The sequence below is a fragment of the Oncorhynchus nerka genome, linkage group LG7 (assembly GCF_034236695.1).
Source record: "Oncorhynchus nerka isolate Pitt River linkage group LG7, Oner_Uvic_2.0, whole genome shotgun sequence".
Taxonomy (NCBI): domain Eukaryota; kingdom Metazoa; phylum Chordata; class Actinopteri; order Salmoniformes; family Salmonidae; genus Oncorhynchus; species Oncorhynchus nerka.
Window position 1 is genome coordinate 39,737,587 of NC_088402.1, and position 13,054 is coordinate 39,750,640.

At 42.8% G+C, this 13,054-nt stretch overlaps 1 protein-coding gene across 1 annotated transcript; it reads left to right on the forward strand.

Moving 5' to 3' along the window:
* The first annotated feature begins 779 nt into the window (after positions 1 to 779).
* Positions 780 to 10,708, forward strand: tpi1a (triosephosphate isomerase 1a). The gene is made up of 6 exons (XM_029663489.2): positions 780 to 981; positions 1,791 to 1,914; positions 6,573 to 6,790; positions 7,401 to 7,486; positions 9,675 to 9,762; positions 10,046 to 10,708. Exons 1-6 carry the CDS (start codon positions 870 to 872, stop codon positions 10,162 to 10,164), a joined length of 747 nt encoding a protein of 248 aa, XP_029519349.1. The 5' UTR covers positions 780 to 869; the 3' UTR covers positions 10,165 to 10,708.
* Positions 10,709 to 13,054: the final 2,346 nt, after the last annotated feature.

The window sequence follows — 13,054 nt, forward strand, 5'->3', positions numbered from 1 at the left end:
TAGATTAGATAAAAGGTGGTGTGTGTGTGTGTGTGTGTGTGTGTGTGTGTGTGTGTGTGTGTGTGTGTGTGTGTGTGTGTGTGTGTGTGTGTGTGTGTGTGTGTGTGTGTGTGTGTGTGTGTGTGTGTGTGTGTGCGTGCGTGCGTGTATAAACTGTAGTGATGCCCATGTTGCTGGGGATCAGAAGTGTCTGGTGCGAGAGACGCAGGTTGAGGTTGCCAGGGTGAAAGTTGTGGGGAAAAGGTGTCAGATGCTGCGGCAGTGAAGAAAATTGAAGAAGATGGGTCAATGGTGAGGGATCCTAAGAGGCTCCCGGTGAGTTGCAGAATGTTGCTAGTACAAAGTAATAGGCCTATAAATGAAATGTGCTTCAGTAAGGTTGTCTTTTTAGTGTTCATTGCTATGGTTATCAACTGTACAGCAGGTATGTAAGTCACAGAAAACAGGTGTTGTGGTGGCAGCTGCAGAGAAGTACTTGGAATTAGGAGATTTTAATGTGAAGAGTTACAGGGGGTGTTGAATGGTATTGTCCCCTCCTCCCAGGCCATTGGCCTGGTAAAGGATTAGATAGGGTTAAATTAGTGGAATGGGGGGAGTGTATTTTTATGAGTGTAGGGTTAATACAGTGGTTGGCAGTGTAATTCTCTTTTTTCTATCACAAAGTAGAATGGATTTGTTCTCCGGTCCAGTTGGTGGCGGTAATGTAACATTATATTGGTTGCCAACTGCCGTTAAACCCCACCGAAGAAGAAGAAGCTTAAAGAAAAACGGGGAGAAGACTGCTTCTGCTTACCCACTGTTTGTTGCGAGCGCATCGCATCCTAGGCCCGTGTCGTCGGTTTTCCGGTATCGTCTAACGCCCAGCCATCATGTCTTCTAGAACATTTTTCGTAGGAGGAAACTGGAAGATGAACGGTGACAAGAAGAGCCTGGGCGACCTTATAACGACCCTGAACACTGCAAGCCTCAACGATGAAACCGGTAACCGGCATTCGATTTTTGTCTCAGTATCTTCCGTCTAAAATGTGCCCTAATACGTTGACACTACATTCGTATTGATACCAATACACATATACACACATGTTAACATGAAACTAGTAAATGTATATATCTTTTTTAAATCACTAAACAGAAGAATGATGTGCTGATGATTGCGTCAAACGACACGAGAATAACACCATGACATTGAAGTCACGTATCTTTTGACCGCTATGTGGAATCCTTGGGACGTCCTTAACCCTTACCATAACCTATACATAAACCCTACATTTTAATCGTCACCTCAACCATTTTAAATTTGAACTTCAATGGGGTAGGGACGTCCCAATGATTCTGGATAGCACGGACCTGGGCTGTTCGTGAGAGCTATGCTCATTGAACTCAGCATAGTTTCCCATGACATCTGTGTGCATTGATGAGACCTGGGCTTTAAATTCCCAGTAATAAGCCTGCTCATCCGTTTTAGTTATCAAAAGGGATAGCGCTGAAAAGGTATTTCAAATCGGCTACGTTGAGGAACTGTCATTCTCAATGGATGTAACAGACTTGAGACGTTGAGAAGCTCCACAGAATTTCAGACTGTCTTAATTCACCAACTGATCCCCAAATGGGCACATTTTATAAGCCTACATTTGCGTACAGGCCAGGTAGTCTAGGCTTAGTTATATGAGTTATCAGGTGCGTGTCCTTACTCAAGATTGACAATAGCGTGCCAAACAAAAGACTATGATTATATTGACAACTGTTCAATTGAATGTCTCCTCTCTCTTACCTCCCTCTCTTATACTCAGAGGTGGTGTGTGGTGCTCCCACCGTCTACCTTGACTTTGCCCGCTCGAACCTGGATGCCAGGATCGGCGTCGCCGCACAGAACTGCTACAAAGTTGCCAAGGGGGCCTTCACAGGCGAGATCAGGTAAGGCTCCATAATGACGACACGTCTTCCACCTTGAGACGGAATCTGTGAACTGGTTTAAGATGGACTCCTTATTGGGTGATTTAGGAACTTCATTGGGAGGATGGATGTTTAACATGCTTTTTTACATTTGTGTATCAAACCATTTTTGAAAAAAACATGATGAAATTGGTAATGTTAGGCCCTTTTTAGACCTATGGTCTGAACTGTACATAATACGGACATCTTGGCGTCATTATACTCTTTATAGTGTTCTCAAATATGTAGCATGTCTAGATTCTGAATTAAATCTCAAAACTACCCTTTTTTTACCTCGTTTATTTTTAGACATTGTTTTAACAAAATACCATTCAAACACGTCAAATGTCAGTGGGCTCTGATTTGACACGTTTTATACATAGAAATGTAATATTACAGGTCATAAACCATTCACAGCCCAGTGTTTTCCACTAGCCTCGGATGAACAGCCGACTACACCAGGTTGTTCAGACTTGAGTTTGCTCAACTGCTGCTAGCAAAGGAATTTCGGAGAATATCATCTCTCAGACATGTGAATCCCACCATTGTTCAACATGGCGTTCCTGAATGTGGGTATTCCTACATCTGCAGGAACTCCTCTTTATACTTCTATTGGTACATTTTTAAGTTGGGGAGGCGGGGCGCTCTAGTACAGTAGGTGACGTTAATGCACAATAACGTTGAATGCCAGCCGCCAATAAACCCCACAGAAGAGTATGTGAACGGTAACTAGCTAGCCGTACACTGGTAGACAGCCCCTGCCTGTCGGACACTGTTTCCCCCAGTTCTGTTAACGACTGCAGGTGTTTGGCAGGTGGGAGCCAAGGACTCTGTACTAGCAGAGCCAGCTAGTCCGGTACACGTGAGCAACACTGTCGCTAACAAACGTTAGCTGCTGTGCTAGCGGGGTCGACCAGTAGACCTGTCCTTGCGCAGGAGGGGGCGACACTGTTCTAGCTGGAGAGCTAGCAAGCTAGCACAGTGTCGCTAACTAGCTTGCTAGCACACTGTGTCGCCCCAGCCTTCCGCATGCTGTTCCAGCGTTAGTTGCGCAAAATGTTATGCAGCAGTGATGCAATGACGCAGTCGGTGTGTTCGAAGCGTTAGGCGGGACGACCAGTAGACTGTCCTTCGTCCAGATGTCAGGCACTGTTTTATCCAGTACACAGCAGGCGTGAAGGAACCAATGGGTTGCTCGAGGGGGATCATTCCTGCCCCGAATTGCGGGCTGCGGGTGTACACTTGCACCCATGTGACTAAAATATTTGCGTGTACATTTGTACTTTATTGAGCATGGAACAATCCAAATAACTTTTAGTCATTTCTTATCATAACGCTTTCTCAAATACTTTCATTATACTCCTACAGTTTTGTGTGCTGCTTATTGTGCTCCTTGTACAAAATGTCAGCTTTAGAGCCCTGAATTCGCATGTCCCATGTTTTAACATAAGTTGTAAAGATGAGTCAAAATCCACTTAGCCTTTTGTTTTCTGGCACATTCATTTATTTTCTTTTGACTTTCATATAGTAGTCAACTTCGATTTATTTTTCCAAGATGTGGGTTATTTTTTTAAATAAAATGCGCAATTTGAACAAACATTGTGGCAGTTCATATCTTGCAGTAAAACTGAATTACTTTAATCTCTAAAGAAGATGAGTTTAATTGATGTTCTTTCACATAGAACATAGTCCTGATCTTATACACTGAGTGTACAAAACATTAAGAACAACTTCCTAATGTTGTCCCCCCCTTTTGCCCTCAGAACAGCATCAATTTGTCTGGCATGAACTCTACAAGATGTTGAAAGCGTTCCACAGGGATGCTGACCCATGTTGACTCCAATGCTTCCCACAGTTGTCAAGTTGGCTGGATGTCCTTTGGTTGTTACACACGGGGAAACCGTGTGGAAAACCCCAACAACGTTGCAGTTCTTAAGACAAACTGGTGCACCTACTACCATACCCTGTTCAAAAGCACTTAAATCTTTTGTCTTGCCTATTCACCCTCTGAATGGCACAGTCTCAAATTTCTCAAGGCTTAAAAATTCCTTATTTAACCTGTCTCCTCCCCTTGATCTACACTGATTTTGAAGTGGATTTGACATAATTTGTTCATAATGTTTTATACTCTCAGTGTAGGCCTAGGACTAGACGATATCCAAAACAACTAACAATATACTGAATTCTTCAAACAATTTCAGTCATTTAAATTGTAAAGTCATTTTTACAATTTGGGAGGTAAATTTAATAAGTATTCAAATCAAATTGTATTAGTCACCTGTGCTGAATACAACGGGTGTAGACCTTACAGTGAAATACTTACTTAAGAGCCCCTAACCAACAATGCAGTTTCAAAAAATACAGAAGAATAAGTGATAAAAGTAACAAGTATTAAAGAGCAGCAGTGAAATAACAGCGAGACTATACTGGGGTACTGATACAAAATCAATGTGTGGGGGAACCTGTTTGCGGTAGTATGTACATGTAGGTAGAGCTATTAAGGTTACTATGCATTGATAGAGTAGCAGTGGTGTAAAGAGGGGTTGAGGGGTGCACTGCAAATAGTCTGGGTAGCCATTTGACTAGATGTTCAGGAGTCTTATGGCTTGGGGGTAGAAGCCTCTTGAACCAAGACTTGGCGCTCCGGTACTGCTTGCCATGCGGTAGCAGAGATAAGTCTATGACTAGGGTGGCAGGAGTCTTTCACAATTTTTAGGGCCTTCCTCTGACACCGCCTGGTGTAGAGGTCCTGGATGGCAGGAATCTTAGCCCCAGTGATGTACTGGGCCGTACGCACTACTCTCTGTATTGCCTTACGGTCAGAGGCCGAGCAGCTGCCATACCAGGCAGTGATGCAACCAGTTGGTGATGCGCTTGATGGTGCAGCTGAATAACCTTTTGAGGATCTGAGGACCCATGCCAAACCTTTTCAATCTCCTGAGGTTTTGTCGTGCCCTCATGACTGTCTTGGTGTGCTTGGACCATGTTAGTTTGTTGGTGACGTGGACACCAAGGAACTTGACGCTCTCAGCCTTCTCCACTGCAGCCCTGTCGATGAGAATGGGGGCGTGCTCGGTCCTCTTTTTCCTATAGTCCACAATCATCTCGTTTGTCTTGATCACGTTGAGGGAGAGGTTGTTGTCCTGGCACCACACGGCCAGGTCTCTGACCTCCTTCCTATAGGCTGTCTCATTGTTGTCGGTGATCAGGCCTACCACTTATCTGCAAATGTAATGATTGTGTTGGGGTTGTGCCTGGCCGTGCAGTCATGAGTGAACAGGGAGTAGAGGAGGGGACTGAGCACGGGCCCCTGTGTTGAGAATCAGCGTGGCGGATGTGTTACCTACCCTTACCACCTGGGGGCAGCCCGTCAGGAAGTCCAGGATCCAGTTGCAGAGGGAGGTGTTTAGTCCCAGGGTCCTTATCTTATTGATGAGCTTTGAGGGCACTGGTGTTGAATGCCGAGCTGTAGTCATTGAATAGCGTTCTCACATAGGTGTTCCTTTTTGTCCAGGTGCGAAAGGGAAGTGTGGAGTTCAATGGAGTGTGCATCATCTGTGGATCTGTTGGTGTGGTATGCAAATTGGAGTGGGTCTAGGGTTTCTGGGATGATGGTGTGATGTGGGCCATGACCAGCCTTTCAAGGCACTTCATAGCTACAGACATGAGTGCTACGGGTTGGTAGTCACTTAGGCAGGTTACCTTAGTGTTCTTGGGCACAGGGACTATGGTGGTCTGCTTAAAACATGTTGGAATTACAGACTCGGACAGGGAGACACTTGCCAGTTGGTCAGTTCATGCTCTCAGTACATGTCCTGATAATTGGTCCGGCCTTGCAGCCTTGTGACTGTTGACCTGTTTTAAAGGGCTTACTCACATCGGCTGCGGAGCGCATGATCAGTCTTCCGTAACAGCTGGTGCTCTCATGCATGTTTTAGTGTTATTTGCCTCGACGCGAGCATAGAAGTAGTTTAGCTTGTCTGGTAGGCTCGTGTCACTGGGCAGCTCTCGACTGTGCTTCCCCTTGTAGTCTAATGGTTTGCAAGCCCTGCCACATCCGACGAGCGTCAGAGCCGTTATATTACTATTCGGTCTTAGTCCTGTGAGGCTTTGCCTGTTTGATGGTTCATCAGAAGACATAGCGGGATTTCTTATAAGCTTCCGGGTTAGAGTCCCGTTCCTTGAAAGCAGCAGCTCTAGCCTTTAGCTCAGTGTGGTTGCTGCCTGTAATCCATGGCTTTTGGTTGGGGTATGTATGTACGGTCATAATTTTGCTGTGTATTTCGGGTGGAATCAAGACATTAGACTGTACCAGAGGCCACCAAAATATAGGTTGTGGCCGGGGAGGCCTGGCTGGCTACTTTCCTATTTGGCTGGTTAGCCAGATACCCTTTGAACCCATTTTCCCATTCACTGAGTTGCTGGTGCTCATAAAATATATCATACCTTCATAATTAGCAGAGCCCACTCTGGAAGTTTGATACAAATGTAAAAATGATTTTTAACATCTTTCCTCCTAATGAAGGTTCTGTGAGAAATGCCAGAATAATCTGACATACTAAAAATATTTCCATTTTCAATTAAATCTACTATTTAGTGGATGTATTGCTAATCCCTCTCCCTCTTTCTCTCTCCCTCAGCCCTGTGATGATCAAGGACTGTGGTGTGGAGTGGGTGATTCTGGGCCACTCGGAGAGGCGCCACGTGTTCGGGGAGAGTGACGAGCTGATTGGTCAGAAGGTGGCCCACGCCCTGGAGAGTGGCCTGGGGGTGATCGCCTGCATCGGAGAGAAGCTGGAGGAGAGAGAGGCTGGAACCACAGAGGAGGTGGTGTACGCCCAGACCCAGGCCATCGCAGGTAACCGCTAGGTTCAAACCCCATGTTCGCTGTGTATCACAGGAATGTATTAGTCTGCTCATCTAAAGCGTTCTCATCATGCAAGCGTTGAACCCTTGCAACACCAGGGTTGTGGCTCGATTCCCACAGGGGACCAGTAGGAAAATGTATGCACCCACTAGTAAGTTGCTTTGGATAAGAGTCTCTGCTAAATGACCAGTGTAAACATTTAGATCCTTTTTTCTCTCCTGAATAACTATTTTGGAAAGTTGACTAAAAATGTCCATGAAATCTTCATTTTATATATTCTACCTGTTCTGTTGCACTCCTTCCAAAAATATTTTAGCCATTATTTTGGTTTAAGTTGAAAATGTTACTTAAAAAAAAAATTTTTTTGACTGAAACATACATAGACAAAAACAATAGACAACTTACGATTTACATACATTTCAACAAACAATGACATCACACTTTCTCAGAACTTTGCCTGAGACCTAAAAAAAACGAACTCTGGGGTCCATTCCATTAGTCTACGTACCACATGTTGTATTATACATCTTAAGGCAATTAGTGGTAGGACAAACACAACGTATCATGATCTACATACAGTGACGTAAAGTTGTTGTTGTAGACAACGTGAAGGACTGGAGCAAAGTGGTGCTGGCTTACGAGCCGGTGTGGGCCATCGGTACTGGCAAGACAGCCTCACCCGAACAGGTACGACTCATCGCCATGTCATAACAATATTTACTTACCTACAACATGCATACTTTACTATATTTTTTGTAAGTTACACACAGATCTGTGGGAAATGGATATTGGTTTTCTTAATCGCATGCATTTCATTTTTTTTTTTAAGTTAGCAAGAGTTGTCTATACATGACTGCAGTGAGCGGGATTCTGTTACGTGAAGGCACCCGTTGGCTTCTCGGGATGGCCCACTTCCATCCAATCTTTATAGACCACTGCATGTTTAGGCCTGCAGTACGCTCACTAGAAACGAGCACTGTGCATGCTGGGCTCACAGTCCCCTGCATTCACACAAACTGTTATCATTGTTGTTAGGGAGATGCTACAATGACTGAGGTTAAAGTGCAGATTGCCAGCTTTAGCTTGAGGGTATTTTCATCCATATGTGACCGTTTAGAAATTGACACTTTTTGTAGGTAGTGTCCCCCCCCCCCCCCCAAATTCACTTGTGTGTTATGAGTCAACTTTTTTTTGTATTTAGTCCTATATTCCTAGCGCACAATGATTTGCATCAAGCTTGTGACTCTAGAAACGTGTTGGATGTACACAAGTATGTGGACACCAGTGGAGGCTGCTGAGGGAGGATGGAATGGAATAATGTGTGGAATGGAGTGGTATCAGACACATCAAACATGTGGCTTCCATGTGGTTGATACCACTCGATTTGACTCCATTCTAGCCATCTACTATGAGTGGTCCTCCCCTCAGCAGCTTCCACTGGTGGACACCCCTTCAAATCAGTGGATTTGGCTATTTCCAGCCACAGATGTTGCTGACAGGTGTGTAAAATCGAGCACACAGCCAGCCATGCAATCTCACCATGCGTAATGCCAGGCATCGGCTGGAGTGATGTAAAGCTTGCCGCCATTTTGACTATGGAGCAGTGGGGGAAATTCTATGTGAATGACTGAGAAAGTTAGACGCACAAATATCATACTCCCAAGATATGCTACGGTATTTGTGCGTCTAACTTTCTCACTCATCATTCAAGATTTATTCAGGACTATACGTAATCATGGTAGAATCCACATGAATATACAGGTATTTATAAACATTCTATACTTATTTACAATAAAAGTGACTCCAAAATGACAATACATTACTTACCATTCATATCTATTGGGAACAAAATAACCTGAAACACAACCAAAACAAACAGCAAATGCATCCAACAAATATGTAGTCAACGCAAGCTATGAATATGGAACTAAATACTTAACTTTTGACTACTTTAATACACTTAAGTGAATTTGGCCCAATACTTTTGGTCCCCTAAAATGGGGCACCATGTACAAAAAGTGCTGTAATTTCTAAACGATTCACCTGTGGTTGAAATCGCCCTCAAATTAAAGCTGACAGTCTGCACTTTAACTTCATTGTCATTGATTTCAAATCAAAAGTCCTGGAGTACAGAGCCAAAACAACATGTCTGTGCCAATAGTTTTGTAGCTCACTATGTTTTTAAGTAAATCTTCAACAATAGTTCCATTGTTTTAGTTTTTTTTGTTGTATTGTTAGAAACAGCCTAGTGGTTTATGCTAAATGTGGTTATATTAAGCACTAGTTTGTTTCTGCTGCAAGAGTGTATTTTCTGTTTTTTATTTATTTGAAGGCCCAGTGCAGTCAAATGTGTTTTAAAAAAAAATGTATATATATTTTTTCCTGTGTTTTTATATACATTTCCAGATGGAGGTTGGAATTATACTGTGAAAATGATAATGCCCTTTTTGTGTAAGTGGTTTGAAATTTCAGCCCTTGGTGGGATGGAGTTTTGGCCTGCCTGGTGACCTCACCAGGTGGTAAATTAGGTGATAGACGGATAAGAGTGAGTTCTAAACCTCCCTGCCAATAACGGCTAGTTTTCAGTTTTTCCCTCCCCACTCGGACATCTCCCAGACAGTCCTAGCAAAATTGCTTGAGAAATTGCTTTCGCTAGGAAGCTATTTGTTTATTTTTGACCATTTTGAATTAAAATCAAACACAAATTTGACCAACTGGGGACTTTTTTTTTGTCCCCACAAGGTCAAGTGTGATTTCTAGGGAGTTTAGGGTTAAGGTTAGAATTAGGGAAAGAGTGTGGGTTAGTGGAACTGAATTGTGTGTCCCCACAAAGTTGGCTGTACAAGACACTATGTGTGAACTTGTCTCGCCCCAGGCCCAGGAGGTGCATGAGAAGCTGAGGGAGTGGATGAGGGCCAACGTCTCTGAGGCCGTGGCCGACTCCGTCCGCATTATCTATGGAGGTCAGTAAGGGACCACACTGAACTCAGGCTGCTAATAGTAACGAGAAAATCCCCAGAGCCACTGTTTCTAATGGAAATCTAAACATATGTATTGGGCTGAATAGTTGGGGGGGGGGGGGGTCAAAAACACACATTACTGACATCAAATGGAGCTTACAGCATGAGTAACATTATTTTTGTGTCTTTTGGAAGAATATGAATGTGCTCCCAAACCTTTGATAAAATTATTGTATGTATTACATGCGCACTTGAGTGTTTTTACCAAAGTCCCTCCCTTCTCCAGGCTCCGTGACGGGGGCCAACTGCAAAGAGCTGGGCTCCCAAAACGATGTGGATGGCTTCCTGGTGGGCGGAGCCTCCCTCAAGCCTGAGTTTGTTGACATCATCAATGCACGTGTCTAGAGCGCACAAGCAACCTAACCTGCTGCTAGTAGTGTCCTGTGACTGCATCTCTTCCCCGAGTTTCTGTGTGACAATGAATGACCTGCTTGTGTTAACAAGGGATGATTTGACTAATTTTGAAATGCACTATAGTTTAGGGGCCGGCCACAGTAAAAGTCCCACATTGATAATACAGGTCAGTCTCCATTGATTGACGGATTCTGTGTGAGGGTGGGATTTTTATTATGGAATGTCTCTTTAGATCGAAGATCCTAACTACATGCATTCTAAAAATGTACATTCCTGATATATTAATAAGCACTGCACTTAATGATGTTCCATATAGGATATGTGGTCATTACTGTAAGGGGACCAGTACTTTGTGTATTGCTAGTGACTGTACAAGTTCCATTGTCACTAGAAGCAGTCATGCTCACGCTTGGTTTAGTCCCGCCTTTCTCTCTTATTGGTTGAATCATGTCAGTAACGTTTTCCAGCAAATGACTGTCAAGGCAGACTCACAAGGCTGAAGACCACTTGAATAAATGGTTTAGTCTGCTGTGAACTTGCGTCTGTCTTTCTGTTGGTTCTAAAAGTCGGCAAGTCTCCGGTTAGGCAGAAATATGGCTCCTTCCATCCACCCACCCAAAGCAGGCTGGATAACTTTTCAAAATGACTGAAAAGGCTCAACGATTAAAAAAATCTGTTAAGTTGAAACATCAAGTTTATAGTTTGATCAATGGCCTTCATTAGAACCTTTTCTTATTGTATGCACCCTCCACTTCTTGCCATTAAACATAATGATTTCAGTGTTTTCCCTATTCATTTAGCAGCGATGCAACAGCTTTTAAAATCGGTTACAAGTTCTAGTCAAGTTTGGACACCTCTAATGGTTTTTCATTATTAATATTGTCTATATTGTAGAATAATAGAAGACATCAACTATGTAGTAACCAAAAGTGTTAAACAAATCAAAATATTTGAGATTCTTCAAAGTAGCCACCCTTTGCCTTAGACAGCTTTGCACATGCTTGTCATTCTCTCAACCAGCTTCATGAGGTAGTCACCTGAAATGCCTTTGAATTAACAGGTGTGCCTTAAATTCATTTGTGGAATTTCTTTCCTCAATCCATTTGAGCCAATCATGTGTGTTGTGACAAGGTAGATTGCCCTATTTGGTAAAAGATCAAGTCCATATTATGGCAAGAACACCTCAAATAAGCAATGAAAAACAGTCCATGACTTTGACAAGACGGGCAGTCAATCTGGAAGATTTAAGAACTTTGAAAATGTCTTCAAGGGCAGGTGCAAAAACCAAGCGCTATGATGCAATAGGCTCATGAGGACCCAATTGATGAACCCAATTGAGATGGATTGGGATGAGTTGGACCGCAAAGTGAAAAAAGCAGCCAACAAGTGCTCAGCATATGTGGAAACTCCAAGACTGTTGGGAAAGCATTCCAGGTGAAGCTAGTTGAGAGAATGCAAAGAGCGCAAGTCTGATATTTTTTTAACTAATTGATCTTTTGACCAATCAGATCAGCTCTGAAAAGGATCTGGTGTGAAAAGATTTGATGGGGTTGCTCAAAAGACAAATTAGTGGAAAAATATAAAAATGGGGTTGCCTGTGTAAACACAGCTTAACTTCCTTCATACTGAACACAGAGACATACAAATTGTATCCAGGAGTGTATCTGACTCTAGGGGAGTAGTCAGATACACTCATTGCCAAAATCCTGAAGTATACCTTCAATAGATATACACTCACTGAACAAAACATTAAGAGCATTGCACCCCCCTTTTGCCCTCAGAACAGCCTCAATTCGTATGGGCATGGACTGTACAAGGTGTCGAAAGCATTCCACAGGGATGCTGGACCATGATGACTTCTGTCAAGTTGGCTGGATGTTATTTAGGTGGTGGACCATTCTTGATACACATGGGAAAACCCAGCAGCATTGCAGTTGTTGACACAAACCGGTGCGCCTGGCAACTTCAACACTAACCTGTTTAAAGGCCCTTAAATATTTTTTCTTCCCCATTCTCCTTCGGGAATTGCACACATACACAATCCATATCTCAAGGCATAAACATCCTTCTTTAACCTGTCTCCTTCCCTTTGTCTACACTGATTGAAGGGATCATAGCTTTTACCTGGATTCTCCTGGTCAGTCTGTCATGGAAAGAGCAGGTATTCATAATGTTTTGACACCCAGTGTATAATAGTTAGCTAAGATACACTGGCTAAATCCTTTTTTTTAGGTTAGTATAGAATTGTCTGGTGATCCCATTGAGATCAATGCCATTGAGATCAACAATTTATACCTTTCCTCAAGTTTAAAAAGGAGTAGAACATATAAAAATATTAATGCATTTTGGAATCGAATGTCCTTTAAGAAAAATGTTTGTTTTTTTGGTGTAGAAGTGACCTCACGGTTGTTCAACAACAAAAAATATCCCTGACTCTGCCACCGTCCGCTGCTAAAAATTAACATTGGATTTACAAGCAGTTAACAAATGTGATATAATCAATTCACTTGCCAAACACAAAATAGTGTTACATCAAGTGTTTGTCATCTGCTGTGTATTTATTTGACTACTACATGGAAAGTTGTGTGTGACAGTGGGAGCATTCTGTTGCCCTCCAGTGTCTTACATTGAGAACTACATGTAGAGCACAGCGATGTATGTGCATTGGTTGTAGAACCAGAAAAGGTTTTAACATTTCAGTCATTTACTTTTCTCACTATTCAAACCTTTCCATTTACATGATGTAGGAAGAAATTGCCCCCATATGCTGATCTAGGGTCATTTTTGTGTAACATTAAGATTAGGGGAGGGTAAACTGATCTAGATTTGTACAACACTGATATTAATAAAATTGAAAAAAAGACACCAATGTGGTTGAAAC